General features: G+C 38.6%; 2 protein-coding genes across 4 annotated transcripts in view; one reads left to right on the plus strand and one right to left on the minus strand.

Annotated features, from left to right (window-relative positions):
• Positions 1-19,506, plus strand: part of mRpL35 (mitochondrial ribosomal protein L35) — a 51,703-nt gene extending 32,197 nt beyond the window's left edge. The window contains exons 3-4 of the mRNA XM_067108000.1: positions 4,069-4,204; positions 19,067-19,506. Coding sequence (XP_066964101.1) covers positions 4,069-4,204; positions 19,067-19,177 — 247 coding nt within the window. The 3' untranslated portion in view covers positions 19,178-19,506. The remainder of the gene's footprint in view (positions 1-4,068; positions 4,205-19,066) is intronic.
• The window catches only part of omd (integrator complex subunit 5 omd), a 44,446-nt gene continuing 35,864 nt past the window's right edge, over positions 19,360-27,941 (minus strand). For all 3 annotated transcript variants that reach the window (XM_067107997.1, XM_067107998.1, XM_067107999.1), the window contains exon 3: positions 19,360-22,150. In XM_067107997.1, coding sequence (XP_066964098.1) covers positions 19,553-22,150 — 2,598 coding nt within the window. In that variant the 3' untranslated portion in view covers positions 19,360-19,552. The remainder of the gene's footprint in view (positions 22,151-27,941) is intronic.

Raw genomic sequence — 27,941 nt, forward strand, 5'->3', positions numbered from 1 at the left:
GTCATCAGACCACCATGTACCATGTAAATGAAGGAAAGGAAATGGGCTTTTTTCTTCATGAACAACAAGATCCACAGTTGGGATAATTTCTAGACAATTGAGGGACTTGGGAGAATTTATGAGTATAACCTTAGGTAATATAGATTGCTTAAGATGGTTATAGACTTCTTTTTTGGAGACAAGTTCCCCCTTCCTACCAACATCTGAGTCTTTCGACTTCCACAATTACATTGATCTCAGTGAGATTTCTCATGAATTGGACAAGGAGATGAGATTGATAATGGAGAAAAGGCAGTAGAGGAGGTAACAAGGAGCTCCTACTTTGTTACATATCAGGTGTTCTGAAGCTGAAGAGGGTGCCATTACATCATTGAACTCAGTCCTCTGAATCAATACCTCTGGCTGAGCCCGTATTGGATGAAAACCATGGTTTTAGTTAATTAAATCATATGAAATGGAGATTTTTTCATTCTGGCCTAAAAATGCATATTTCCACATTATTGTGCACCTAGACTCCAGAAGCATCTTTATTTTGTAAGGGGCAAGAAGGATCTCCAGTGCAAAGTCCTTTGCCTTGGGCTGGCCACTACCTCACAGGCATTTACCAAGGTCATAGCACTAGTATTTATTGATCTGGGTACACAGGCTTGAGTTAAGGTTGAGAAGATTTTAAGCAACTGTTCAGTGATGGCATTCAGTCTAGAGGTACAGAGTTTTGTGTGTCCTAAGGAGCATGGAGGGAATAGTATCCTGAGGTTGTGTCTAAAAGACTCAGTGTTGTAGAGGACAGCTTCAGGTGGTAGGAACAGGTTCCAACATTGGAATGGTTGATTCATCTTGATGTACGTAGGGCACTGTTACAACTGTGGAGCCCTGAAGGGGGCTTGTTTGCCACCAGCAGCAACAAAAAGTTGCGGATGACGTGGAAGGTGAATATATTTATGCATTCATAGGATAATATGGAAGTATATACCTTTCCTTCTTTTGCAATGATAAGGGAAACTGACAAGGTCATTACCTACAGGAAGCTAAGGGTGACTCTAGTAGCCTCTCCCTTGCTGAGCCAAGAATGGCTCTAGATCTACTGCCTTTGCTGGTGGACAGACCTAGGAATCCTCCCAGTTAGAAGGACCCTCTTGAAACAAGTGCACTTCCACAGATTTCATCTGAGCTTAGATATGCTAAACATTCATAGCTGGAAGTAACCCAGCAGCATCTCATAAAAGAGGGATTTTTGTAGAGGAAAGTCAGTGCAGTCTTTAGGTCATGTAGCATCTACAGAGAATGGTTATATCAGACAAAGTGGGAACATTAATCTGGAATGGAATGGAATATAAAATTTAGGCCAAAGGCCAAGCAAATGGACCTATGAAGTCATTCAGCACTGAAAGGGAAATTGAAATTAAAAAGGTTTTAAAGGTGGAACAGGAGGAAAACCTTGCAGTTGCTCTAAGGAAAATTGTTACGAGAGGGTGGAAAGTAAGATGGAAGAGAGAGAATATGAGTAGAGGTACATTAAAAGGAATGAATGGAGTTGCCCCTGAGAGACCAAGAGATGCTGCAAAGAACCTAAAGCAATGCCAGCAGTACACCTGTGAGGTACACTGACAGAACCACCCCCTTACAGGGGGAAACATTAATCAGCTGTATCACTATTCCTATCATAGCAGACTTCTTTTTTGCTTAGGGAAGACAAAGTTGTCAGAACCCATATGACCATCTTTGGGCAACATTACCTCCCCTTTGTGGTCAGTGTCAGTATGTCAAGTTAATTGACAGGTACATGCACACCCCCCGCCCCCTTGCTCTGAAGAATCCGAGAAAAAGACTGGTAATGATATGTATTTGTGTAAAATTTTTAATAACTTACCACACAAATGCAAAAAGTTTTAATTACAGCATGGAAAATATGAACAAAATTAATAACAAAGTACCATCACTATAAAGCTACATTATACAAAAATAAACATGCATAAAAATCTATCTCAGTGAGAGAGAGAGAGAGAGATTTTTCAGTATCATTTGACCACCTAGTGGCAACATTTATTGGATCACCGAATGGCAGGATCTACCCTAGTCAGTATGTCAAGATATTTGACCTCTCACTCCAAAGCTTTCAAAAAAGTTGAGGAAAAGAACTTGTATTGAAAAATCTTACTAATTCACTATATTTTCTCCAATGAATTGATATTTTGCTGTGTTTAGTACATTAATATTAATATTGAGAGTTAGTAAATCATTTATTTATCATACAGAACAAATAAATATACATATTACATATGCATAAAAATTCTCTCATCTCGGTGAGAGAGAGAGAATTATTATTTAATGTTTATATTTAATCTTATTAAACCTAATATTAATATTTGAAAATAGTATTGTAAATCACTATTTTATCATAAAATGTATGTGTAGGTACAGTATTTAGTCACGAAAATATGAAAATACAGGATATTGCTCTACGAAAAGATCTGCGAATGGGTGAGTTTTCCCGTGAATAATTTATAGATAGGGTCCACAGAAAACTCTGCAACTAAAAACAGACTTTCTTATTGGCTCAGGATGGTAATTTGTAAAGCATTTGCAAATGTGACAGATGGCCAAGTTTCTCATGCAAAAGTTTTCTCAACTAATTTATAAGTATAATTAAGATGTTGGATGGCATTTTTGCTAATGCTCATTTAAGAATTTACTATAACGAATTACAGCGGTTTAAACCAAGTGTTAAATTTTTTTGTACTTAATTCCAAAAAAGAACACCACATAATTTAAAGTAATATTATGCTTTCTTCTAGTTGATCATATTCATCTAACCCATGGGTATATGATGAAAGCTCATGACCCAGTCCCTGAATATAGAGAATGTAGAACAACATTGACAAGCAAATGTGATTGTCCAAATTTCAACCAACAGTGTGTATGTCCAAATTTCAACCAACAGTGTATACGGAATGGAATGTAGAGTTTAGGCCAAAGGCCAAGCGCTGGGACCTATGAGGTCATTCAGTGCTAGTGGTGTACAATATGTCAAATGTTGAAAACAAATTTTTGAAGGAAATTTGATTAATTTTTTAAGAAGTTGCAGTGTATTAAACACCTAATATATTCATTAAGAAAAAACCTGCAGGGCCAGTCCTGTGAGAGTTAAGAATGTTAACCTGGTGGCCTGTTTAAACTTTTTACTCAAAACGATAACATGCAGGTGACAAGATTTATATTCTTTGGGCTCTGTGGTGGCAGACTTGTGATCATCTCCTGTGGTAATAACTTTTAAGATGATAAAACAACCCCTCATCTCATTTTTCTCATTCCTTCATTATGGCACCCTATATTAAGTAGATTTCTGGGGTTAACTGATTCTACCTCACAGTGGGTGAGTTGTCTTACCATATAGAGCAGATTGAAATCCAATAAAGACTTTTACCCTTTGAACCCTACAGAATGTGGCCTGTTGCTCATACATCTTATGCTACTGGGTTTAAGTAACTCATTTAGTAATGGAAGTCATGGGATTATACTTAAACATATATTTTACCTTAAAACCATATATTTTACCCTAAAAGCTGAAATAATTTTATAATACAAATCATACTTTGTCCTTAATTTCCCTCCCCACTTTCCTTTTGTAAAGACCTTATGAGTTGACATCCGAGACCTGGTAGGTTTCCTGGCACTGGTGCACTAGTTGCCCATCAGGAATTGATGTTCTTATCCTTTTAAGTTTTGTCTGGGAACATTTTGTGACAAAAAATGGTTACTTGAAAGCATGAGTTCGTATTAAAGCACTGAATTAACTTTTTAAGCAAGTCTTATATTTGGGTTCCAGAATATAAAACTGATGAAACAATAGCTTGTATAAGACCATCAGGGTTGATCTGTCAGCTCCCAAGTTGCATATGGCAGCCTTTTTTATTAGGTTTAATGCATAATTACTTCTGCCATTTATGTTTGCTATGTATGATATCCAGTTCCAGTATGAGTTGTATGATGAAAAGTGGAATTTTAAGGGAACTGTGAAAATGTATTTTTTACACTTTGAACACTGAACAATATTTTTTATCTACTTAGGCCTGGGCGTGGTATTTGGATTCGGCCAAGAGCAGGAGCAAATAAAAGAATATGGAAGAAGAATAGGAAGAGAAGATACCGTGCTAAAACTCATGTGTTTTGCAATGCCACCCAATCACATATGCTGGATAAAATGGTAAGGATGTAGTTAAATGATGTGTAGAGTATGTTGCTGTCAGTTGTACCTTAGAACTTCAGATATTGCGGTCACTAATCCAGATCATACTGATTTTAAAGAACTTGGTGGCAAATCAGGAAAAGCAGTATCATTACTTGTCCAAAAAATCTATTTACTTATAATAGTTTGAATTTTGATGTGGAATGCTGTATACATAAGACTACCTCCCCTTAGGTTAATGCCCAAAGTGCCTCACACGAAAGGTCCTCTGAAGTGTCCCTTTGGCCCCCAGCTATATTGTCTTACTTTTCATCCATTCCTTTTAGTATGTTCTCACCTAACTATCCAACTTCTTTTTCAGTATTAGATGTAGGATTTACAGCTGTTTCACCATAGAAAACAAAAAATTTTATTTACCAAGTAATGCTGCTGTTTTCACAGTGGAACTGTGTACAAAAAATTGAGCGCTAAGATTATAAAAAATAACTGTATGCTATCACAAATTCAGTGACTAAATACTAATGAACCCCTTCAAACTTTTGTCTTATAAATTCTCATGTACAGTAAATTAAGTTAACATTCCACAAATTATATGAAGCTGATGTAAACTTTGCATTCCACAAATTATATGAAGCTGATGTAAACATTGAAATATGTTAGATCCATGTCCATGAGGGCATAAAAGGAAACATGGATGCTGATTAAGCAGCTAATTATGTATTATGCATGAACAGATAAAATTTAATCATGGTCATTTATCTCTAAAATAAATGGCAGACTTTACTGAAGAATGGCTTGATAACAACAAATCAAAGTAGGTAAAGTCATTGGATTGTGACATTCTTTGAACCAAAAAAAATGCCACACTGAATTACATCTCATCTTCAGATTGGTCACAATTGCTTGCCATGGATGCTTAATTAGCCCACATAACCCAATCCATGTATGCACAGAATGCAGGTCAACACTGGGAGTCAGTTTCCAAACTTCAGCCACCTCCCTTGAACACTTGGAATTGATTCCCATTTTGAGTTCAAGTCGTATCCATTAAAACTTGTTTTGGATTAGATGGTGTGGACTTTTCCATTTTAAATTTTGTTTTGATAAATGGGAAAAAGTGGCTTTGCTGGGATTGGGGTTAATTTTTTTAGCTGATTGGTGTGGTGGGGTTCATTTTTTAAGCTAATGAGTGTGTACCATCAGATAATCTGGACCTGAGAGGTATTAATGACTTCATGTTGATGCCTTGACGGCAGCCCTTCCTCAGTGGTCATCTTGTGTCTGTTATGCTTACCAACATAATTATTGAGAATGATTGTATTCTTGTAATAATCTTAGTCCCAACATGCAGGTCAGGCTTATAGTGCCCCTCTAATTATGATGGTGCCATCCCTTTGGAGTAAAATAGGGGTGGACATTGGTAGTTAGTTCTTACTGGCGTTATTAGTGGAAATGTGATCCTCCATGAAAGGTCCATGAGATGATCTTAATATTTTCAAGCAGAGGCCCAATGAAAAATGTAGTATTAGTACCCTTAAGTCTTTAGGCAACTTATGGTCAAGTGCAATGACCCAAAGCGAGGCTTAGGACAAAATGGGAATTACTTCTCTCTCTCTCCCTTCTGGTTCTAGCATTAAAATATTAGCACCATATGATTAAATGATATAGAAGAGTAGGTATGAAATAGTCCCTGAATTAATTTGAATGAGTTATATAGATACTGTATCTTCGAAGTCAACAGAGATTCAGTTGTTGGCAAACCAGCAAAAAATCTCAGAATGAAAAAAGATTGCTGGTGGAGTTGGGATCGCCAAAAGAAAGCTAAAAATGACTGGCTTTGCCTTCTCTGGGTGGAGTTCCAGTTGAGTGCACATTGCATTCGAGCTTGAACCCTGCTAAGGGTTTGATTTATGCTCTTCAGCTGATGAAGTACACAGTGGAGAAACTTGAAAACAAATTGGAAGCTCAAAGAGTAATAAGGGTTAAGAGAATAATTATTTTGACACAACACAATAAGACTACCAGACAATATATATGTACACTCGGCAAGAAAAGTGAAGATACAGTTTTCTTTAGATTTCGTTCATCGAATTTTAATTTTTTTCTTACAGAAAACACATAATCTTGGTAAGTTTACACTAGAATATGAAAATACAATGCAAATTATCATATATGTTAAATCTGCAAAACAAAAACGTTCAGATACGTAAAAACACCATGCATGTCCGAAGTAATCAGAATTTCTCAGATGACTTCGTTCATAGAGATCTAAAAGATAGTGTGTGGATATCTCGGTGTAGTACTGTTAATCAGAACGGCAATATTTACTCGTTTTCCGTTATGGACAGGCTTATTATTGCATCATCATACGAGATAATGATAATTTCTTTAATTTTTACACATTCATATTTGTATTTCACCTTGTTAAAAGTCAGCTGGAATTAATGGCAGTAAATGTTGCAACAGCTACGGCAAGTTGACCAAATCTATTTAAATCCGCAAGAGCGTTCTCTATGTGTGGAGCGATTCGGCGGGAAAACACAAGTAACTGGATGTTTCTTGACGTTACCATAGTCTCTCTCTCTCTCCATTGCTAAAACATATACTATACAAATATAGTATCGCTCAATCTCTAAAAGAAAAAAAAATAATGAAATGAGTAGCTCTTCATATACTGTAGGCCTAGGCTTACACAACAGCAACTCTCTCTCTCATTGTAACATTGCATTCATTCCTTTATTGTTCCCCACGTTTTTCCTTGGACATTGCTCAAATTAAACTCTTGATTTCACTATGGAAGATCGCGTTTCCGATTATGCAAGCATTCCGTTCATTGTGGTGTCATAAATTTCATTTGTGTAAGGTTAATTGGTAGGTGAAGTCGAAAAATGTTTAGTTTGCTCAGAACTGTCGCTGCAAATTACAACTTGAACGAATACTGGAAAGCTTACTACTGCATTTAAGTATCAATGATGTCAGAATCGTAGAATATGATTGAAAGTTATAGGAGGTCAAGCAAAAAACCAACACACTAAGACTGAAGCTCCTCCCCTTTCTAAAGTTGCCAGATGTCGCATTATTGAGCAATATATGTCCGAAGATTTTAAAAAACTGTATCTTCACTTTTCTTGCCGAGTGTATACATGGCATATATTCAGAATAAAACTATATCCCACGACCAAAGAAGTGGTTCTGATCCCAAAATTTTGTACATATACTCATATGTAGGTCCACAATACAAGGCAGACCTGCTATTAATAATGAGTAAATTATAGAGAGGAAGACCATGGCTTGTGCAACAGGAACTCAGTTGTGTGCATTGTGATGAGGAGTCACTCAACCTCCTCAAACACTGAACATGTATTATAAAAATGCTGTGTTACATATTGTGTAGGACTATTACGTAGGTTGAACTCCTCAGCTGTATTATTATGTTGGTTATTCTTTTCTAGACTACTTGTCTAGAAGTTATGTATTTGGAAGATAAATCTCCACAATCAAAACATCAATTTAAGTTGTTACTTGGTTAGGATAGAAAGTATATTAAATTACTACTTAGATTATGCATGTTGGCTTTGGATACTATGAATGTTCAAGTGTGGTGTGTACTAAAGGCTCTTTGTTTCATAATGGATTTTGCCATTTAGCAGAAAGTCGGACCTGTTAAGCATCTGATAAAATTTAGGTGCTACTGTACTTATATTGCAAATTCTTGCATTCCAGTTACTTTAATTTATTGCAGGTTAGGGGTCAGTAGTGCTAGTTATAAGTAATCAGCATGTCTGAAAATATTGTATTTGGAATGAATCTTACCTACTGTTAAAGTTAGCTTTATCTTTGGACTGTTTGGTGTGATTGGCATTTTAAAAAAATAAAAATACATTTGGCTAACTTGATCAGCATTAACAAATCAAAATGCGCTTGGCTAACTCGCTAGGACTGTTTTTGTATTCACCCATTTCCCACCAGATGGTACTGGAATGTTTACATTTTGTCGTGTTTCTTCATGCCGATGTGTTAAACACACGGTCTCTATTGGCTTGAGTATAGTTTGATTTGTGGCTAATTTCTCCTGTATGGTATTGTGCTTGTTTTCTATTTTTGCTTTATGTCATCTACAACAAGCAGAGATGAAAGCATTAGTTTGTATATGAAAGAGTTTGTGAAAACCTATTGTTTAGGTTTTACCGATAACAATATAGCCTTATGTTAGCAGTTACGGTAGACTAGCTGTGCAGGCTCGAGTGTGGTTTTCTTGATATGTAGATTATGAGTATTTTGTTGAAAGTATGTAAATTTTGTGAAATATTGGAAGATGTTAGAGGCTGATAGTTTATGTAGACAATTAGGGCACACCAGCAGCCTACTCAGCTGGTGTTGCTTCTCCTCTTTCATTAGCCTACCTGATAGCTAGGTTAATTCCTCTCTCTCTCTCTGTCATTCTGCTCAGCCTTCTCTGCCTTCTTTTGCTCCATAGGTGGTTCAGTAGAAAAATAATAATAATAATAATAATTACATATGCTCTTTTATTAGTTAGGTTTTTGACTGAAATATTAAGGCCAAAGCCTTCCTTCCCCTAGTTTTCCACCTTTTCTGATTTCCCTCCAAGAGATAAGTTGTCGGAACCTTGGCTTCTGTATGTAACCTATCCTCTTGACTGCCCTGAGTCAGTTGGTTGTCTCCTCTGACAGGGAACCATGGTGTGTCTCGGGACCAAGGTTCTGTGCCCTCCAACAACTCTCTCTCACCGTTTTTTCCGGCTCAATTTTGGCACCGAGTTGCCGTGCAGCTTCGACCAGATGGGTTCCTTGTTTTGACTCTTGTGTTAGTTGGGCGAGCCAGTGTTGCCAACTGTGACAGCCTGAAATCTGCTAAACACAGTGGTTTTTCCTCTTAAGTTGGCAACACTGGCTGATGTTATATTACTCCTGAAGATGATAGACCTACCTCCGAGGCTAATGGCAGGAATGTCTTATCTCTTTTGCAACTCTGTTGTAAAATAACAGAAAGTTGTGAAAAATCATATAAGGTGGTCCATCATTGCATCCTTAACCCCTTAGTGTTAAGGTCAGCACCTAGATGTCTCGATTCAGGACGTTAGAAATTTTTAGCACTTACCTTTGAAGTCTTTCGTCTGGGGTCCTGTCCATACAGCCTTTTTTGCATGCAAGTTCCACGTAGAATTTCCCAATTTACTCTCGAGTTCTGCTTCAGTAGAGTTCTGGCTCAAAGTCTCAGTGGAGAAATTTTACACATGTAACCTTAACTGAAGTTTTATTATGAACTCCCAGTTCAAGTAGGCTGTGTAGATCCTCAGTAGGCCGTGTGCAGTTTTTTCAGAAGCATCTAGCAAAGGGTCAAGAAGAATATTTGGTAGTGATGGTTCTCAGGGAAAGATACTTTGTACTTTTTGTTATATTTTACCCCCATCAACTTCCTAACATCCTTCTCTCCACACTGTTCACAAAGAAAAGTTCAGAGTTTGGAAGGGTAGTTTGGACAGTTGTTATGCAACAAGGCCATCAAGCCATGGGCATGTCCTGTCACAACAAGTTTATTCATATTATACTCCCCTTTCTACCCGTTTCTAGGATTCATTCAGTTTGGTCCTGGTGGCTTTTTGGAAGGACAAAGGATAAGTGGATGTGCAAACATCCTACAGCTCTTGGCAGTTTAAATTAGTCTCATCCAAGTCACAATTACGCAAGACAACAAGGAGAAAAATCTAGAATTTTTTCAGGCTAGCAAAGAAACTACCCTATCCTTTGGACAGAGTACAGCAACATCATTCCTTTCCTCGTTTTGTCCTAGGGCAAGGTCTTCAGTCAGATAGTCTCCTCTTCCTCAAGTTTGCCAAAAGTTGCAGAACCATTAGGGAGACCCAAACACCCATCTGTTCACAACTGCCAAAACTCTACACTACCAGTTTACTGCCCTCCATGCCAGGATCCTTGGGCATGGGCAGTTGATGCCTTCCTTCTAGAATGGTCAATTAGACCTTTAGGCTTTTCCTCTGTTGGCTGTTTTTGAGGAAATACTCAAGTTGTGAAATTTGCAGATCACAAGGATGATTTTGTTAATGCATCCTTGGCCCCAAAAGGATGGTTCTCCTAAATTTCTTTTCTGGAGGTAGATGTTCTTCATCTTCCTCCATTGAGGAAGGCTCTTTTCAGACAGTTTTATTTGAGAAGATTCCTTCAAACCTCCACATACTGTACTTCATTTCACCGCATGAGATTCTCAGTTGTCTGTTACTAACTAAGAGCATTTATAGAATGGCCAAGGAAGCAATCCTTAAATCTAGAAGGCCCTCCATTCTTAGACTTTTGTTCCATTAACAGTGGTTATTTTTTTATCTTGGTGCTTGTCCTGAGTGATATCCTGCATCGGTTCCACTAGTTATCTTGATTTAAGCTCTACCATTATCTCAGATATGCAAAGTAGTTTTTTGTCACAGTGATTGAGGATCCCACTTTACATTGCTTTCAGTTTTACATCATGCTGACTGGAACATTGCTCTCGATTTTAAGTTTGAAAAGGTTTTCAATCTTTTGTTCTTAGAATTTCTTCTTCCAATCAGGGTTTTCGATGAAATTTGGACATAAGTCTTCAGATGTTGACACAACCTCAGTTAAGCCCCTTGATAGGGCATCACTTTAGAACTTTGAAGACACTCTTCTTTTAGCTCTTGTTGCGGCAAAGTGTATTAGTGACCTTCAAGCCCTTTCTTGTTGGGGATTTTGTTCTAGTGGATTGGCAGTCTTATGTCCAGTTTGAACTCTTGAGGGTTTACCTGGACAGATATAAACCTGTAAGAGAAGTTAAGAATCTATCTGTGGTGCTAGAAATCCAAACACTCCTATGTCCAAGGTGGCTAATGTATGCACACACAGTTGATTCCTGAGTATTTTACCTATATAGAGATAAACCTCATGACTTCTGTACCATAAATATGTCTTTATTTAAAGTACTGTAATTTGTATTTTTCTTAACATACAAACCTGAGGTTTTTACATATGGGATTAACTTTCAGCGAGCTGGAAATCCGTCCGTAAAGCTTTTGCAAGATTGTTTATGGCAACAGTTACCGATGGTAGGGGTGGAAGAGCCACCCACCCAGTCAGTACACATTCAGATTTATGCAGTTTACCTTTTGGCCCAGGTAAGAGAATGAGGGGTGATAAGAGGTAGGCCCTTAATGTGAAGACCTCCGGTTTGTATGCGGGAAAAATGCAAGTTACTTTAAAAATGTGTCATTTGTTCCTATAAAATACGAACCCTCGGTCTTCACACATGGGAGACTTTTGGAGGGAGGATTCTGAGTAAATCTCTGAAATGACTGGTAGTTCAGCTCACCTGGGTATCCTCTTCCTGGTCATGAAAGACATACACCTTCTCCTAGCAGCCGCACACCTTAGGCGAGATGCAGCTTGTCCCTCAAGAGCTGGGTGAACTAAAGCAGGCCATTCACGTAAAGGACTGGCAGTGGGTTTGTCCCACTGGACTGGATGGGTGCTCCTGTCAGGTAAAAAATACCCACACACGCTACTGACTTGGCAGCACATTTCAAGAGGACATTAAACATGGTTACGTAATTTTTAGTCATGTATACATACATGGGAGAGGACGTAGCATTGCTCCGTGTGGATAGTTAATTTCCTCTTCCCTCACAGTGTATATGTAATCTATAGATGGTTACATAATGGCGCCAAGTAAAATAAAAATAAGTGTGATAATAACAGTGCTATATTACAAGAGGAAGAGGAGCCTGAAATTAGCAAGAAAAAGCGTGAGGTATGGGTGAAAACAGGGCTGAAAAACAGAGAAGTTTTTGCACATGTCTTTATTAAAGGAACTGCAGAAAACAACCCAGATGATTTCAGAAATTATTTGCGAATGACTGACAATGCCTTCAGAGTCCTTTTAGTACTCGTGTCTCCCAAAATAACAAAGATACAGTGATGAGGAAATCGATAGTTGCAGAGGAAAGATTGATTGCAACATTAAGATACCTAGCAACAGGCCGATCATTGGAAGACCTCAAGTTTTTGACAGGTTTATCATTACTGTACTTTATTGGAATATTCTGCACTTCGTATTTTCCACAAAAATGGCAGACATGTATTTTTCTATAAACACACACAAAATCGTGAGGTAAATACAGGCAATCCCCGGTTTATGACGGGTCCGGCTTACGACGTTCCAAGGTTACGACGCTTTTCAAATATATTCATCAGAAATTATTTCCCGGTTTACGACACATTTTGGGGTTATGACGCGTCGTACGCCAATCCGACGGAAGAAATATGGCATCAAAACGGCAGAATAATAAAAATTTGGAGGTTTTTTGATGAAAAACTCAATAAAAATGCAGTTTATGACGATTTTTGGTTTGTGACGCGGCGTAAAAACGGAACCCCCATCATAAACCAGGGACTGCCTGTACTTGGTGGCCTGAGACATCCTTTCTCTATGGCACTATTATCTATATGGAACTGGAGGAAGTACGCATATGCACCACAGACCACCGAATGTTTACGTGTTCCGATCAAGTGGTGAGGCTGCATGATACATGTCAAAATAAGTGGCCCAAAGTGGGTCAACCCAGTTGTCCTGCTAGTCCATCCCCACACACACCACAGACTGGCGGGGGATAATGCCAGTCTTGGCTAGACTGACCTGTCTGGTTGAACATGTTGAAAAGCTGAGAGGACTGGTTAGTCTCGCCGGGTTTGTCATTTTTACCCCCATACACGATAAAGATTGGCCGGTTCACGCCAATCTCGGCAAAATCAGCGCGTCAGTCCTTTACGTGTATGGCCTGCTTAAATGACTTGTTGAGCATCCACCATAGGATCCAAGGAAAAGGAGTCCAGTGACCTATGGGCAATGTCCCAAGGTAAAAGGAGAAATATGATCTGTACGATTGCATTCCATACCAGTACTCGACTGACAGGTTCTTCCTGAATGCGATAGACAGACTGATACCCTTGGCTTCGAAAGATTTGGTCTGCAACGTACTGATGTCCATTGAGAAGTTGCGGGGTATGCTCATTCGATCATCTCACTATTCAGAGAAATGGCAATTTGGACACCGTTTCTCAGACAACTCGAAGGTAACCATCGAGTTGTTAGCACTGGGTCAAAAGTCTACTCTTTACGGAGGCAACATAGACATCATACTGTCATTGGCACCACAGGACCAGAAGTGGAATGATCCATCTCACTGAACACTTTTGAAACATGAAGAATGATGAAAGGCGTAAGCTTCCAGATGTAAATGGGTACCAAAGATGTCTTTCTTTATTCAAAGGTGTGAGAAGACAGAACAGAACAGCGCCAACTTCAGTAGGTCGAGAAAGAAGGACTGCAATCAAACTTCTTCAAAGGTTGAACGAATCCAGAAGTCAAGGTGCCAAGATCAAGTGTCTGTATTTCCTATTTCAGTGAATAAATGTTGTAAAGACATCCATCTTGCTTGGGATGTATGGTTGGCCACTGCACTGAATGTTTTTCTGTCTGCTCATGTACTTGCACTGCAGTAGAGCAGATGAAAGGACACTAGGACCTTTTGTTGACCATGGTACTACCATGATGTTGTGGCTATCACACCGAGGAATGTCTACCTTTGCTCTTGAGACTCTTGAAAGTCTAAAAAGAACTGTGCTTAAATCCCAAGAAATGAAGTGTAGGAGACTGCCGGCCTGGTCAACATTCCTAAGAATGAAAAGTCTCTGGAGGAGGATAGTGTAGCCACTTCCTTGGTGTCATTGCTATCAAAGGAGTGCTTAATTGGACACAGAGACTCCTGAAAATGTCTTAAGACCAACATAATACTCTCCTTGAGTTGTGGATCAACTGGTAATTACAGTAGCACAGCTACTGCTTACATCCCCCACTCTTCACAAGAGGAGTGTAATTACATCAAGTCAAAAGAAATGGAGCTCCCAGACACCGCTTCTTGACTGAGTAGGAACCAAACAAGTTGTCAGAACTTAGTTTGGAGGAATTGTTGATATCCCAGCAAATCAGGCAAAATGACATGATGTTGTAAGCACAAGACTTGAATCAAGGATGTGAGACCGAACCTGTCTGTCATACATCCTTCATCCTGGAGTGTGTGTGTGGTTGGCCGCTGTGCTGAGTGTGCCACTGAGAACCTGTGCACGTGTACCACCAATGTAATGTGTTTGGTTGACCGATGTGCTGTGTGTACCGCTGTGCTAAATGTACTACTGCAAACCTGTGCACCTGCACCGTCAGTTGAAGAGATGATAGGACACAGCCCCCTCTTGTTGACTAAGGAACTACCATAGTACTGTTCCTTAACAACACTGCAGAACACCTATTTACAGATCCTGAGGCTTGTTGATCCGAGAAGATCCAGGTTATTGAGGTGTGGATTAGGTCAAGCTAGGCTAGGCTAGGCTACGTTGGGTTAAGTAGCTAACGTAACCTAACTGAACCCAAACCCTTGAAGAATGGGTAACCACCTTCGGTTGAAGGCATTAAACAAGGAGTCCCAGGATTCTGAAGTGCAGGATTGGCAAGGTTAAGCTAGAACTAGTTAGGCTGGGCTATGTACCAACCAAACCTAGTCCCTTGTAGAGCAAGAGACCACATCTTGGTTGATGCCATTAGACAAGTAGCTCCAGGATATTGAAATGCAGGTCTGGTAAGATTTAGACTAGAACTAGTTACGCTAGGCTAAGCTAGGTTAAGTACCCAACTTACCTAACCCAACCTCTTCAAGTGTATGTGACCCCAACTTTTCAACCCAACCTCTTCAAGTGCATGTGAATGTCCTTCGGTTGATGTTTGAGGCACAAAGTATCTCTGGAGGAAGTGTGTACAACACCCCAAGGGGAAGGTAGTCGTCTTACCATTAAGCTAGGTCCTCTCACCTCTCTGAGAGAGGATGGGAAGGAATATGGAGTAGTCATCTCACCATTAGGCTAAGTCCACTCACATCTCTGAGAGAGGATGGGAAGGAATGGGTAGACTGAGTTAGGTTAAGTACCCAACTTGATCCAAACCCAACCTAACCTCTTGAAGTGTAGGTAAATGCTTTGAGGTACGGAGTATCTTTGGAGGGAAAGTGTGTACAACACCCCAAGGGGATAGTTGTCATCTCACCATTAGGCTAATTTCTCTCCTTCCTCAGAGAGGATGGATAGGAATGGGGAGACCTTGTCGAAGACCAGGACCTGCCTTTCCGTCTTCAAGAATTAGTCTTCATCCTTGCTAAGAAGAGTATTGCAGAAGAGAACACTTGAGGTTGTTGCACCAAGGAGTAGGCCTGATCCGTAGGCCTATGGAGTTATAAAATAACTCCGATTGCACCAGGAAAAAACCTTTCACTATCAGAATTGATTGACTACTGTTTCGGAAGCGCAGGATGGTATGGTTCTACAGAACCTCACTGGAAACGAGACCAACATGTAGTAGAAAACGAATTAGGAATCCAAAGAAATCCGTGGTGACGAACTGTAACCACCTTGTTTCAGGGAGTCAAAGCTTAATATCAGAGTAGGAACAATCAAGAGTCAGTGTTCGATTATGAACAGTGAAACACAGATTTCTTCCTACCTGCAAAATGTTGAAGTCTCTGGCTAAACACAATAGAAAGACTGTCAGTTCCCGCAATGACGGCTGTATGGGTCTGACAAAATGAATTTTTTTGATCGTGAAAAAGACCCTGTCAGTTTACGTTATAAAAGACATAAAAGTTAGTAGAACGATCCTATTTGCTTGCATGGTAATATCCCTTGGTCATTACTATGAAGGCCGTTACCAGATGATCAACTAAAAAATATGTGCGTGATTGAAAGGCATTGCACAAACATGTTGATGCACTTGTGCGTGGATTGCCCCTGCCTCTCTGTCGTTCTGTTTCGCATTTCCCTAGGAGAAATTACAACCCCACTCAAGTTCGGGCAGCCCTGAACGAGGACTGCACGGCCGCGGATGCGACTCTCAAGGCCGTGCACCTGGTTCGGCGCCATTCTAGATATCCACAAAAAATCTATCGATGCTCCTCATTTGACGGTTTTCAACGAGGCAGTGATCGGACAGGCAATGGTTCTTCAACGTGGTATGGCTGTAGACCATCCCGTTCTCTTCCCAAACTTTTATGTGAGCAAGGTCGATGTTCTGTTCCCAAACATGCCATCCTGAGACAAGTTCCACAACCCCCGTACAACTGCCATGGTGTCATCATACAGCCGTACGTCCACGGCTGCACGAACTAGATTTCTCCTAGGAGAGCGAGAACGCAAGAGATGACGAGACGCTGAGAAGCGAGGCTGAAAGGCTGACTGAGTGGAAGTAACCGCACGTATGTGTGTGTCTTCACTATTGCGTGTCTTCATAGACTTGGATGTCTGAGAGGACACAGTCATGGGAGCTGGAAAGATGATCCAATGGCCTCTTGGGAGAGAGTGAACAGGAAGGAGTTCTGGAATGATGGAGACTAATGCCACGGACATGTGAGTGATGAGGCAACAACGGCCTTAGCAGGAAACACATCTGCAGCCATGCAGAATCTCTCACGTCCGTCATAGGATTGCATGACCCAGAAGGAAAAGGCTGAACTTTCAAGTTTTCAGTACCCTGGATTTCTTAACAGGAGCAGAAGAAACCATCTAGCTATCAGTTGCCGCTGTAGAGGTTCTTGGATTGAGACTCAGGAGCAGGGAGAGCCGTTGAGAAGCGGCTGGACGTGCTACCCCCGTATCAGCGAGACGGGTGCGAGCTGGAGCGGGAGAACCATGGCCGTGGGCAGACGAAGACGGAGAAGAAAAGAAGTCCAAGGAGGAGACGGAGACCTGCAACGTTGAGGGAGAGGGGAAAAATTTGCAGGGTTCAAGCAAGAAGTATCTGTACAAACTGAATATGAAACCCTTGCCAGGAAACATGAAAAACCTGCCTTGTCTCTAACCTCTCAATCTACACAACATCTGAAAGACTAGTACATTACAACATTCCAAGAAATTGTGTAGTCGAAAATAAAAAAAACATTGTTCATGAAAACAGAATACACAAAACAAATACCAAGGAGATAGGTGTTGGATTGCATAAATACGAAAAGCCAACACAAACAAAAATAAGTAAAATGATATACAGTATAAGGAGAAAGCCTCTCAAAACTTATGCAGACTTTGTAGCAAGAACAAGTGAACATATCATTGTAGAGACATAAAAAACCATGTTGGAATGTTTCAGTATATGCAAAGTATAAACAATATAAATTCAAACACAGAAGAGAAAGTTGAATGGCAGGACAGAGGAAGGAACGCACATCTCGTCGAGACTGCGGCCAAAAGTTAAACTGCGTGGAGCTGAATGTATACAGATTGGGTGGGCGGTTTTTCCACCCCTACCTTTGGTAACTGTTACCATAACCAACTTTGCAAAAGTTTTACGGTCGGATTTCCAGCTCGCTGAAAGTTAATCCCAATGTAAAGACTGAGGGTTTGTTCGTTTAGGAACAATTCGGCTTTCCATCTTATCGTTAGTTGTTAGGAATCCCGGCAGTATTGAATTTTGGGAGCATGAAGGTACACATTAGTGTATAGGAGCACACCTTCATATATGAAGGTAATAATTATTTTTAGTTTTGGACTGTCAGCTATGGGGTTTCAACTCAGACACAGGAGCCACAGACTTTTGGTGACATTAGAGTACTTGCCCGTGAGGATCACACAACAGTTAGGAATGTTGAGAAGCTTTTCCTCCTCATTAAAAAGCTTTTAGTTTGCTTGGCTAAACTCTGTTTCTCTGGCTGCACTAACCCACCACAGTCATTCAAAGTGGTAGTCAGCTATAACTTTAATAGTTGATAAGATTCATTCCAAATAAAGATAACTTTCATAATAAAATCAATTATTTGAATACTTACAGTAACTTACTGTTAAAGTGGAAGCCCACCCAGCCTCTCCACATCTTAGTGGTCATGAAGAAATATGACAGGAAAGTAACCATTCCAGCACCATTTGGTGGGAAACAGGTGAATACAAAGACAGTCCTGGCAAGTTAGCCAAGCATATATTGATATTTTTAAAATACTGATCACACCAAATGGCGCGAAGATAAAGCTAACTTTAACAGTAGAGAAGTACCTAAATAAATAATTTTATCATGAAAATTATCATATTTTCACATAATTATATGTTTATGACTTTTTGTTCAAGTTTTATTGACCGCGCGTGTGTGTGCGCGCGCGCGCTAAGGGTAGGCTATGTAAATTACAAGGTTAGGCTAACTTTTGTAGTAAACTAAGTACATGAGGTGGCCCATTTGTGGCTCTAATTGATAGAATAGGGAGAGGTTACTTTGCAGTAAGAATGTTCTAAATTCATTAAGTTTTTGAAACATTTAATGAAATGATTGTCGGAATCTGTCTTCAGCCTTTCTAAGAAGTTTTAGTGTTTTTACATTTTTATAAGCTGCAACTTTTTTCCCCCATACTACAGAGAAAATTCTCTAGGGTAAGCTTAAGAAGTTCAAAAGTATTACCTAGGATTCTGGGTAAAATACAAGTAGCATGGGAAGTTATGCACAACTAGCTGCAGTTTGTAATGGAAAAGAGTTAAGGATTTTTCTCTGACTTGTAAAAAATATGTAATTGCATAACATAAGATTAATTTATTTAAACCAATTTGGTGTATATAATGTCCTCTCTTTGCCTGTATGACTAATTTTGTAAAAATAAAATAAAATAAAATAAGGTGAAATCCAGTTCACATAAATATTCAAGTAACTTCTAGAGAAGCAGAGCTATATAGAAGTTTTGGGAGATGGCATATATGATATCATCAAGAATTTTTTGTTTAAGTAATATCTTTTATTCATGTTTTATAAGAATAACAATTCTTACAGGTTACCCGATTCTGGAAAAGACCTCGTTATTATCCAGATGACCCATACCGGCCTTTCATGCAAAGGGAGAGTTTTCCTCATACAAGTCCGTATCCAAGAGAGTACTTCTGAAAATGTTGTGAGACTAGAAAAATGTCACTCCTGCTATTCAGTTTAGTTTTATGAGTGCAGTGAAGCTTCATTAGAAGCCAAAATGTTCAATTGTACTGTATTTCCTTTTTGTTAACATAAAAGGTCATTTTATGTGATAAATACCTCATTATTGGTTGCAACCATCCAAAAAGAAAAATCAGTAGGCTTTACTTTTGTTTTTATTTACCATTTCTCAGTACTGTTATACTGAGTAATTGTACATACATATATAAAATATAAAAATTTCCTGTTATTTTGACGAGCTGTTTTCTGTGTATGGTTAAAATAAATAAAGGACAGGGAAGTTATTGATATTTCTGTTACTACACTTTCATAACAGTTAATGACTAGATATTAATCTTGTTCAGCACTTATCATAGCAGACATTAGGTAACCTAGTGTTGACACATTTGATTGAATGATTCTCTTTATCCTCTCAGTATAACAGGGAGCCAGACGTGGTTCTGGGGCACGTTGATGAAAGCCCGATGGAAGCTCTAACCAGCGATCTGGTGAAGGTGTATGATCTCGCATATATACCCACACATCTTGGAGGATGCACACAATTTCAAATGGTGCTAAAGCTTCTACCATCTGTGGTAAAACTCTAAATGGTCCTGGGAGGAACTGAGCTGTGACCATGACTTCCAATAAATACTGGGTGGCCTGCAGAGCCTCTGGAGCTTGCTGTGCTACTGATAGTGGAGAAGTGTTCCAATATGCAATCAGAGCAGCAGTAAGGGCTCGAACCAACACTGAACAATAACTGAGAGCTGCTCGTCGAGCAGCTACCAACTCCAGCAGAGCCCATGCAATGGGATATTCATCAAAAGCCTTTTTTATAGCTAAATCCCTTTCAAATGTAAATTTAATATACTCCTCAGGCCAAGGAAAACCATTAAACATGATGTCAGGAGACAGAAGTTCAACTAAAAGTAGTGCTATAGTAGAAGCTCCTTCACCATTGGCTTGAGCAGCACAACAAATACTTAATGTATTGAGAATCAACTGTATATGAAGCTTGACCACATCCTTTGCAAGAGGTTTCGTAGGTCTTGGTGGAACATACCTACCATTGCCAATGATGCCCATGTGGAAAATACTTGTGTGTGACAATGGAACCTTAACCCATGAGTCAAATTGCCTATTAGCTTTGATTAATTTCTCACTTGTTACTTCTTTCATTTCTAAGGTTGCTTGCTTTTGAGCCCCAAACAAATAGGAGTACTCTGGTCTGAAGACACCTTCGACAAGAAGCCGAATAATTAAGTTAAGAGCAAGTGATGATCTTGAAAGCTGAGCTAGTATTCTCTGGCAACGTCCAATGCAAGATATTTTTTTACTTAAGCTTATTTCATGAAGGCTGCTGAAAAAATAGAAAACTATAGCATGGCTTAAATGTAAGACATGACTGACAGATATTGGCTTCTCAACTGGTAGCTGACACAAAACTCTAACTGCAGCTGTACCTATAATTGGATTATTTATTAACTCTGATAACTGAGATATGTTTATCAAGAGTGCCTCTGTAAGTGCTGGGTATATATGTGATCTTTCTTTATGTCCTTGACATACCAAATTTTCCAAGTTGTTAAGAGCAAGAAGTAGAGTAGGTCCTCCGGTATTTGGCTGAAATGCTCCAGAGAGAGCCACTGACAGGGGAGATACCTGTGTACTCTGCGTTATTTGATGTACCATGATTGCTGTAATCACTGCTGACAAAATTTGCTGGTGTCCACTTATTTTTTCTTTTGCTGGACACTGCAGTAAGTGGCCAAGAGTAGTTGTGGCAGTGGCAGGCCCTTGTTGAACTACCACAAGAGTAATCAATTGTTTTAACTGAGCCATTGCTGTATGGTTACCTGGAATGGAAAGCATTTCCTCCACAAGACTTGCAACAGGGGAGACAGCTCTTCCACCAACTGCTATACCTACGTCACTGCCGTCAAGGCCACCACCTCGAAGACCAACTAAAAATGGAATGTGTATCCGATTTGCTCCAGACGCTCTTCTCATGTATGTAACTATACATATCTCTCCAACCACACCTTTCAAAATTCTTTTTACAGCTGCTGTCACTGATGCTGGTAATTTTGGTGTTGGAGATGCACCCTGCAGCAAAAGGTGCAAAATTGATGGGGCTGCTGATCCTCCAGTATCCAACACTAAATGAACTACCATCTCCAATAACTGTCCATGTGAATTAAAATACCGTGGAACCCACCAGCTAACTTGATTAGCTAATGCAGCTAGACGGTCACTAGGCATAAGCAATGTATCTAAACCAGATGTAACGGCAGCAAGTACAGCACGCGAGCTGCTTGAAACTGCTAGACATAGTAAAAATGGTACTGCAGCCCGTGCTTCTGAATCTGACGTTCCAGCAAATGTTAGAGTAAGGATACCATGTAAACCTCTTCTTATATCAGTTAAATGCCTGTCTGCTAAGTGACTCAATATCTTATTGACACTTGCTAATTGATGTTCTGGAGGTCGACCATGAGAAGATGCAAAACTTCTAAGTCCTAGGGATAAGACTCTACTTATAACAGTTGCAGGAAATGAGCAACCTACATGTGCTACTAACCAGTCCAGTGCTGGCCCACTTGCTGCACTAGCATCTAATAATGCTGCTACAGCTGTGTCTGGGTCATGGGCAACACAAGCAACAGTCAAGGCAGCTAAAGTACGAGCAGGTCCACAAGATAACCATCCAGCTACAACTTCCTCAAGTGTAGCATCTCCTCTGCCTACCACAGTATTTGCCCACTCCACAGACCATCGTCCTAACTGCTCTACAGCCCATTGGCTTACTAGTGGTCCCCATACAGCTGGCGTTGCTTCCACTAAATCACTCAAGAGACTCTCCAGTTGTGTAGACAGCCCTTCCTCCTGTGTGTCTTGTTTACGAGATCCTTCACCTCCACTGAAGCCTCGCATGTGCGATGACACCTGTATAAAATAAAATATAATTAAACTTAAATAACTGGAAAATTCAATAATAAGAGATATTAAATCAATACCACTAAAAATTATACTGTACTATGCTGTATGTACAGAAGACAAGTTACTTGATAAGATATGCAAAAAATTTACAATGAAAGAGAGTTATATGGCTAACCCAATCCCAAAAGATTGGGTCTTGGATATAAATATCTCTAGTATAGTCTTACATTCAGTCAAAATGTAAACCCTTATCTGGTCTGGGCTCCACCACGCAATTTTGCCATGATTTTCTGGGCCTTCCTATTGGGCTTTGTCCTGCCACTGCCATATCTACTAATTTTCTAACTAATATCCCTCATTCTTTCTCATCAGATGTCCAAACAATTTTGGTATTTCAGTCTACTTTCCACCTACTGGACACTATATCTATTGGCTACTTTTTCATCTGTGCACACACAACAGTCAAACATTCAAGCATACTGTAGTTACAAAATCCCCACTTACTGTTTTTGTCAATGCCCATGTCTATGCTCACCAAGTAGCACAGGCCTTGCACACATAATGCAAATTTTTGCTCAGTTTCCATTTAATCCTGCTTGCTGCTATTTCTCTTACAGACCTCTCAATACCAGCTTCACAGTCTAGTATATGCAAAGTAATAGAAATGTTCTGTCTCTTCTAAGAATCGCTCTTCCACCACAACATGGCTTTTGGCTATGAGCTCTCCTTATATTTTTCATCATCATCAGCACCTCCAGCAGTCTCTGTAGCAAATGCCTGCTGAAATTCTACCATTCATCTCCATCCTCACACCTCACAGTTCTCAACCACGTATGTCTGGGTCTTATAACTCTTTGATGCCCTGATGACACTATCCCATACAATTCTACCCAAGGTTGTGAGAGGGTCATGTCGACGCCATATCCATCTCCCCTTCATCATGGTCATACCTACACGCAGAACTTCCATAACTACCCTTATGGTATTGTTTCTCGCTCTATTCTGCCATCCTAAAAGTTAAGAAAACTATTTTGAAATCAACAAAATACTTTAGATATAGTAATTTCAAGGTCTTAATATGATTCATGTCCACAGAGAAATAGAGATTTTACTAATGTATTATCTTACTTTTGTATGCAATTTCAATCTCTTTGATTTCCAATATTATTTGGACGGGGCAGTGACTTGCTTTATTAGTCTTTCATCAAATTTCCACTCGAGAGGACTCGTACTGGATATCACTTTTCCTAAATGATTGAATCACTGTTCCTAAATAATTTAAAGATTCAGCCTCATTAACCTTTTTTCTATCCAGTGTTATCTCATCTTTGTGCATGCCATGTTCTCATTATGTACTTACATTTTCCTTAGGTTTATTCTGGGCCCCACCTCTTAATATATGATGTATTCTACTATAGCAAAATCCACCTAGCTTTGCAGCTAAGCCCCGTCCACTGATTACATCACAACCATTCCTTGGAACTGATTGGTTGGCGATAGTTTAGAAAAGCTGGTTAATCTGTGTTTCTTTTCATCTTCATTTATTTTTCAATGGTTGTTTTACCGAAAACAACCAAACTAAAATACGTTTTGCTGATTATCAAATGGAAATGTTATATTATCCCCTGAAATAAAATCATAATACACATCTCCCTAAAAATGGTAAAAAGAAAAAGGAAAATATGAATAAAGTCAGGAGTGTTCCGCGATGCTGCAGTGTTGTGTTTTGTAAATGGGGTTCACTTGAATACGGAGGTGAGTCAGTGACACGGAATGTCTGCATTCGAATCGGTGCACTTTAATCACTGGACAATGATAATTACCGTCTAATATTGTCAAGCATGTTCACCATTCTAAATTTAAACACAAAGATTCTCAAAGCTATGCAGACTGGTATTTCATATTGATTTCAGGAAATTTTACTACATTTTAATAGTCATAAAATCAATTTCATCTCAATCGTTTACACATTTGGAAGGATGAAAAGCAGTGACTGCACTCTACAAAACCAGAATATGCCTATGTTTAACTTAAAGTTACAGTGTGATAGGCTATATGAGTCATATATTGGAAATAATTTGCTGATAATTTTCTTAAGGACATTATCTCTTTTCGGAATAACATTACAGGCAGTCCCCGGTTATCGGCGGGGTTCCGTTTCTGAGGGTGTGATGATAACCAAAAATCGGCGATTTCAGCGATTTTTTTGGGTTATCAGCGCCGAAAAGCGCCGATTTTCGGTTATCGGAGCCTCTGTTAGGTATGTATCGGCGCCAATACCCAATTATTGGCGGCGATAAGCGGAAATTGGCGATTTTCTGTGCCAAAAATTGCTGATTTTCGTCGCTAGACAAGCCCCATAAAACCGAATCGCTGTTAACTGAGCCCGCCACTAACCAGGGACTGCCTGTATCATAAAAATGGATGTACAGTAGACCTATAATGTCCTGTCTTTTTGTCGGTTTATGCAGCTTGTGACGTTTGGATTATAGGCTTATCCCTATCTTATATTCAGCCGTTTTATTGTGGTTGTTGTGGTTATTGTTTTTGTTGCTGCTGTTTTGGTGCTTGTGGTGCCTTCAAAAATTTTTCATATCCCTTAAACGCCTACTGGACGTATCACACGTTGACTAAAATTGTCTGCTGGGTGCCAAGTGGACGTACCGTACGTCGAAAACAAAAAATTTCAACCTTCGGTCAACTTTGACTCGACCGAAATGGTCGAAAAACACAATTGTAAGCTAAAAATCTTACATTCTAGTAATATTCAATCATTTACCTTCATTCTGCAACAAATTGGAAGTCTCTAGCACAATATTTTGATTTATGGTGAATTTAAAAAAACTTTTTCCTTCGTCCATGTAAACTCGGCCGAAAATTTCAGAAATTCTTTCATCATTTTGTCGTAATTTTTGCACTGTTTTATATTAGCTACACATAAAGTTTTATATATGAAAATGTGCGCAATTTCATGTAAAATACAACAAAATACAACCTCATGGTTGTAGCTTTTATCAGTTTGGAAATATTTTCATATAAATCTCGATAACTGCCAAAATTTCAACCTTCAATCAACTTTTGACTCGACCGAAATGGTAAAAACGCAATTTTAAGCTAAAACTCTTACATTCTAGTAATATTCAATCATTTACCTTCATTTTACAACAAAAATTGGAAGTCTCTAGCACAATATTTCGATTTATGATGAATTTTTGAAAAAAAAACTTTTCATTACGCTCACCGCCAGAAATTCTTCGCCACGTTGTCGTAATGTTTGCACCGCTTTATAATAGTCGTTACATAAAGTTTTATATATGGAAATGTGCGCAATTTCATGTAGAATACAACAGAAAATAACTCATGGTTGTAGCTTTATCAGTTTTGAAATATTTTCATATAAATCACGATAACTGCCAAAATTTCAACCTTCGTCAACTTTAACTTAACTTAAAACGGTAAAAAAAAGCAATTATAAGCTAAATCTCTTACATTCTAGTAATATTCAATCATGTACCTTCATTTTGCAACAAACTGGAAGTCTCTAGCACAATATTTCGATTTATGGCGAATTTCTGAGAGAAAAAAAAAAAAAAAAAAAAAAAAAATTCCTTACGCTCATGCATGTAACTCGGCCGAACATCTCAGAAATTCTTTTGTCACGTTGTTGTAATGTTTGCATCGTTTTACATTAGTCGTTACATAAACTTTTATATATGAACATGTGCGCAATTTCATGTAGAATACAACAGAAAATAATTCATGGTTGTAGCTTTATCACTTTTAAATATTTTCACATAAATCATGATAACTGCCAAAATTTCAACCTTCGGTTAACTTTAACTCGACCAAATGGTAGAAAACGCAATAGTAAGCTAAAACTCTTACATTCTAGTAATATTCAATCATTTACCTTTATTTTGCAATAAATTGAAGTCTCTAGTACAACATTTCAATTTATGGTGAATTTTTTGAAAAACATTTTCCTTAGGTCCGTGTGGTAACTCGGCCAACATCTCAGAAATTCTTTTTCACCACGCTATCGTAATGTTGCACCGCTTTATATTAGTCGTTACATAACGTAATGTTGGCACCGCTTTATATTAGTTATTACATAAACTTTTATATATGAAAATGTGCAATTTCATGTAGAATACAACAGAAAATAACTCATGGTTGTAGCTTTTATCAGTTTTGAAATATTTTCATATAAATTACGATATAAATAGAAAAAATTCGACCTTGTCAACTTTAACGCTGACGAAATGGTCGAAAACTGCAATTGTAAGCTAAAACACTTACAGTCTAGTAATACCCATCAATTAGCTTCATTTTTCAACAAACGGGAAGTCTCTAGCACAATATTTCGATTTATGGTGAATTTTTTGAAAAACATTTTTTACATCCGCGCGTTACGGATTCATGCATCATATTGTGATAATATTTTCTGTGTTGCTTTTGATCGTTTTACAATTTGTTATATACCAAAATCATCGCAATTTAGTGTACAATACAAAGAAAAAAATAATCCGTTAGCTTTAACTGTTTTGCTCACAGCGATTTGTATAAAATTATATATGAAAATTTTTTTGCGCTGTCATATATTTTCAATATTTATATATGATAATGATATTTTTTTTTCATTTCTGATGGTTGCATACTAAACTTCAGGCAATGACAAAAAAGGAGCCAAAATGAACTCTTTAATCTTAAAAACTAAGCTGCTGTGATTTTTTTAAAAAACTTTTTTTCCGCTTCGGCGCTAACTCCCGAACGCCGCCGACATACGGGAGACGTTTTTGTAAATAGAGGCTCGCCGTTTAAGGGATATGATAACCTAACACTGCAGAATAAACATAGACTTATCCATAGAATACTGGTGTAAAGAATTATCTGCCTACTCTTTTAATTGAAAATTAGCCATTTGTTTTCATTAAAAGTAATCGAGATCTTTATGAATATAGTCTATGCTAGAATATTCTACTAACAACAAAGATAGAGAGAATTCAATGACTCTTACATATCCTCTTGTCCAACAGGGTAATCTATAAGAATGCCGCCAGAATGAAGTGATTCACGGGCTACTCGCAGACTGGTTTGCATCATCTCATATATAACTTTTTCAGCTATCATTTATGTTTTTTCTCATTTCGTTAAGTATCTTATGATGCATTCCTATCAAAGCTTTCATTTTCATTTAAATGCTACAGCAGCCTTATATTTACTCATCACAGTAATACAATTTGTTATCCATTTTGTAAATATATTTTCAGTATAATTCACTGAGAACAGTTTGATAATTGTGTGTAAGGCTGAGACAGTCCTATGATTGATCTGTGCACCACTGGCTACGTGCCCACAAGTTTTACTTTTATTCTCTGTGGATACAGGTAGAAAACTATTTGCGATACAAAATTGATGTGTCATTGCCTCCAAATACAACAAATTGATGTGTAGGCCTATGCCCTGTCATTGCCTCAAAATATAAGAAACATGTTTAGGCCTATGCCTAGTCACTGCCTTAAAATATAAGAAACTGACATGTAGGCCTATGTCCTCTCATTGCCTCAAAATATAAGAAATTGACAAGTAGGTCTATGCCCTGTCAGTGCCTCAAAATATAAGAAATTGATGTGTATGTCTGTCATTGCCTCAAAATATAAGAAATTGACAAGTAGGCCTAATCTCTCAATGATATTAACATTTGACATACAGGATTATGAAGAATTAATACCCTAATAACAGAACTAGCTGCATAAGTCTGTGCTTCATTTCAATTTGTGTGGTCTATGTGGGATCG

This window comes from Macrobrachium rosenbergii, chromosome 8 (genome assembly GCF_040412425.1).
Source record: "Macrobrachium rosenbergii isolate ZJJX-2024 chromosome 8, ASM4041242v1, whole genome shotgun sequence".
NCBI lineage: Eukaryota > Metazoa > Arthropoda > Malacostraca > Decapoda > Palaemonidae > Macrobrachium > Macrobrachium rosenbergii.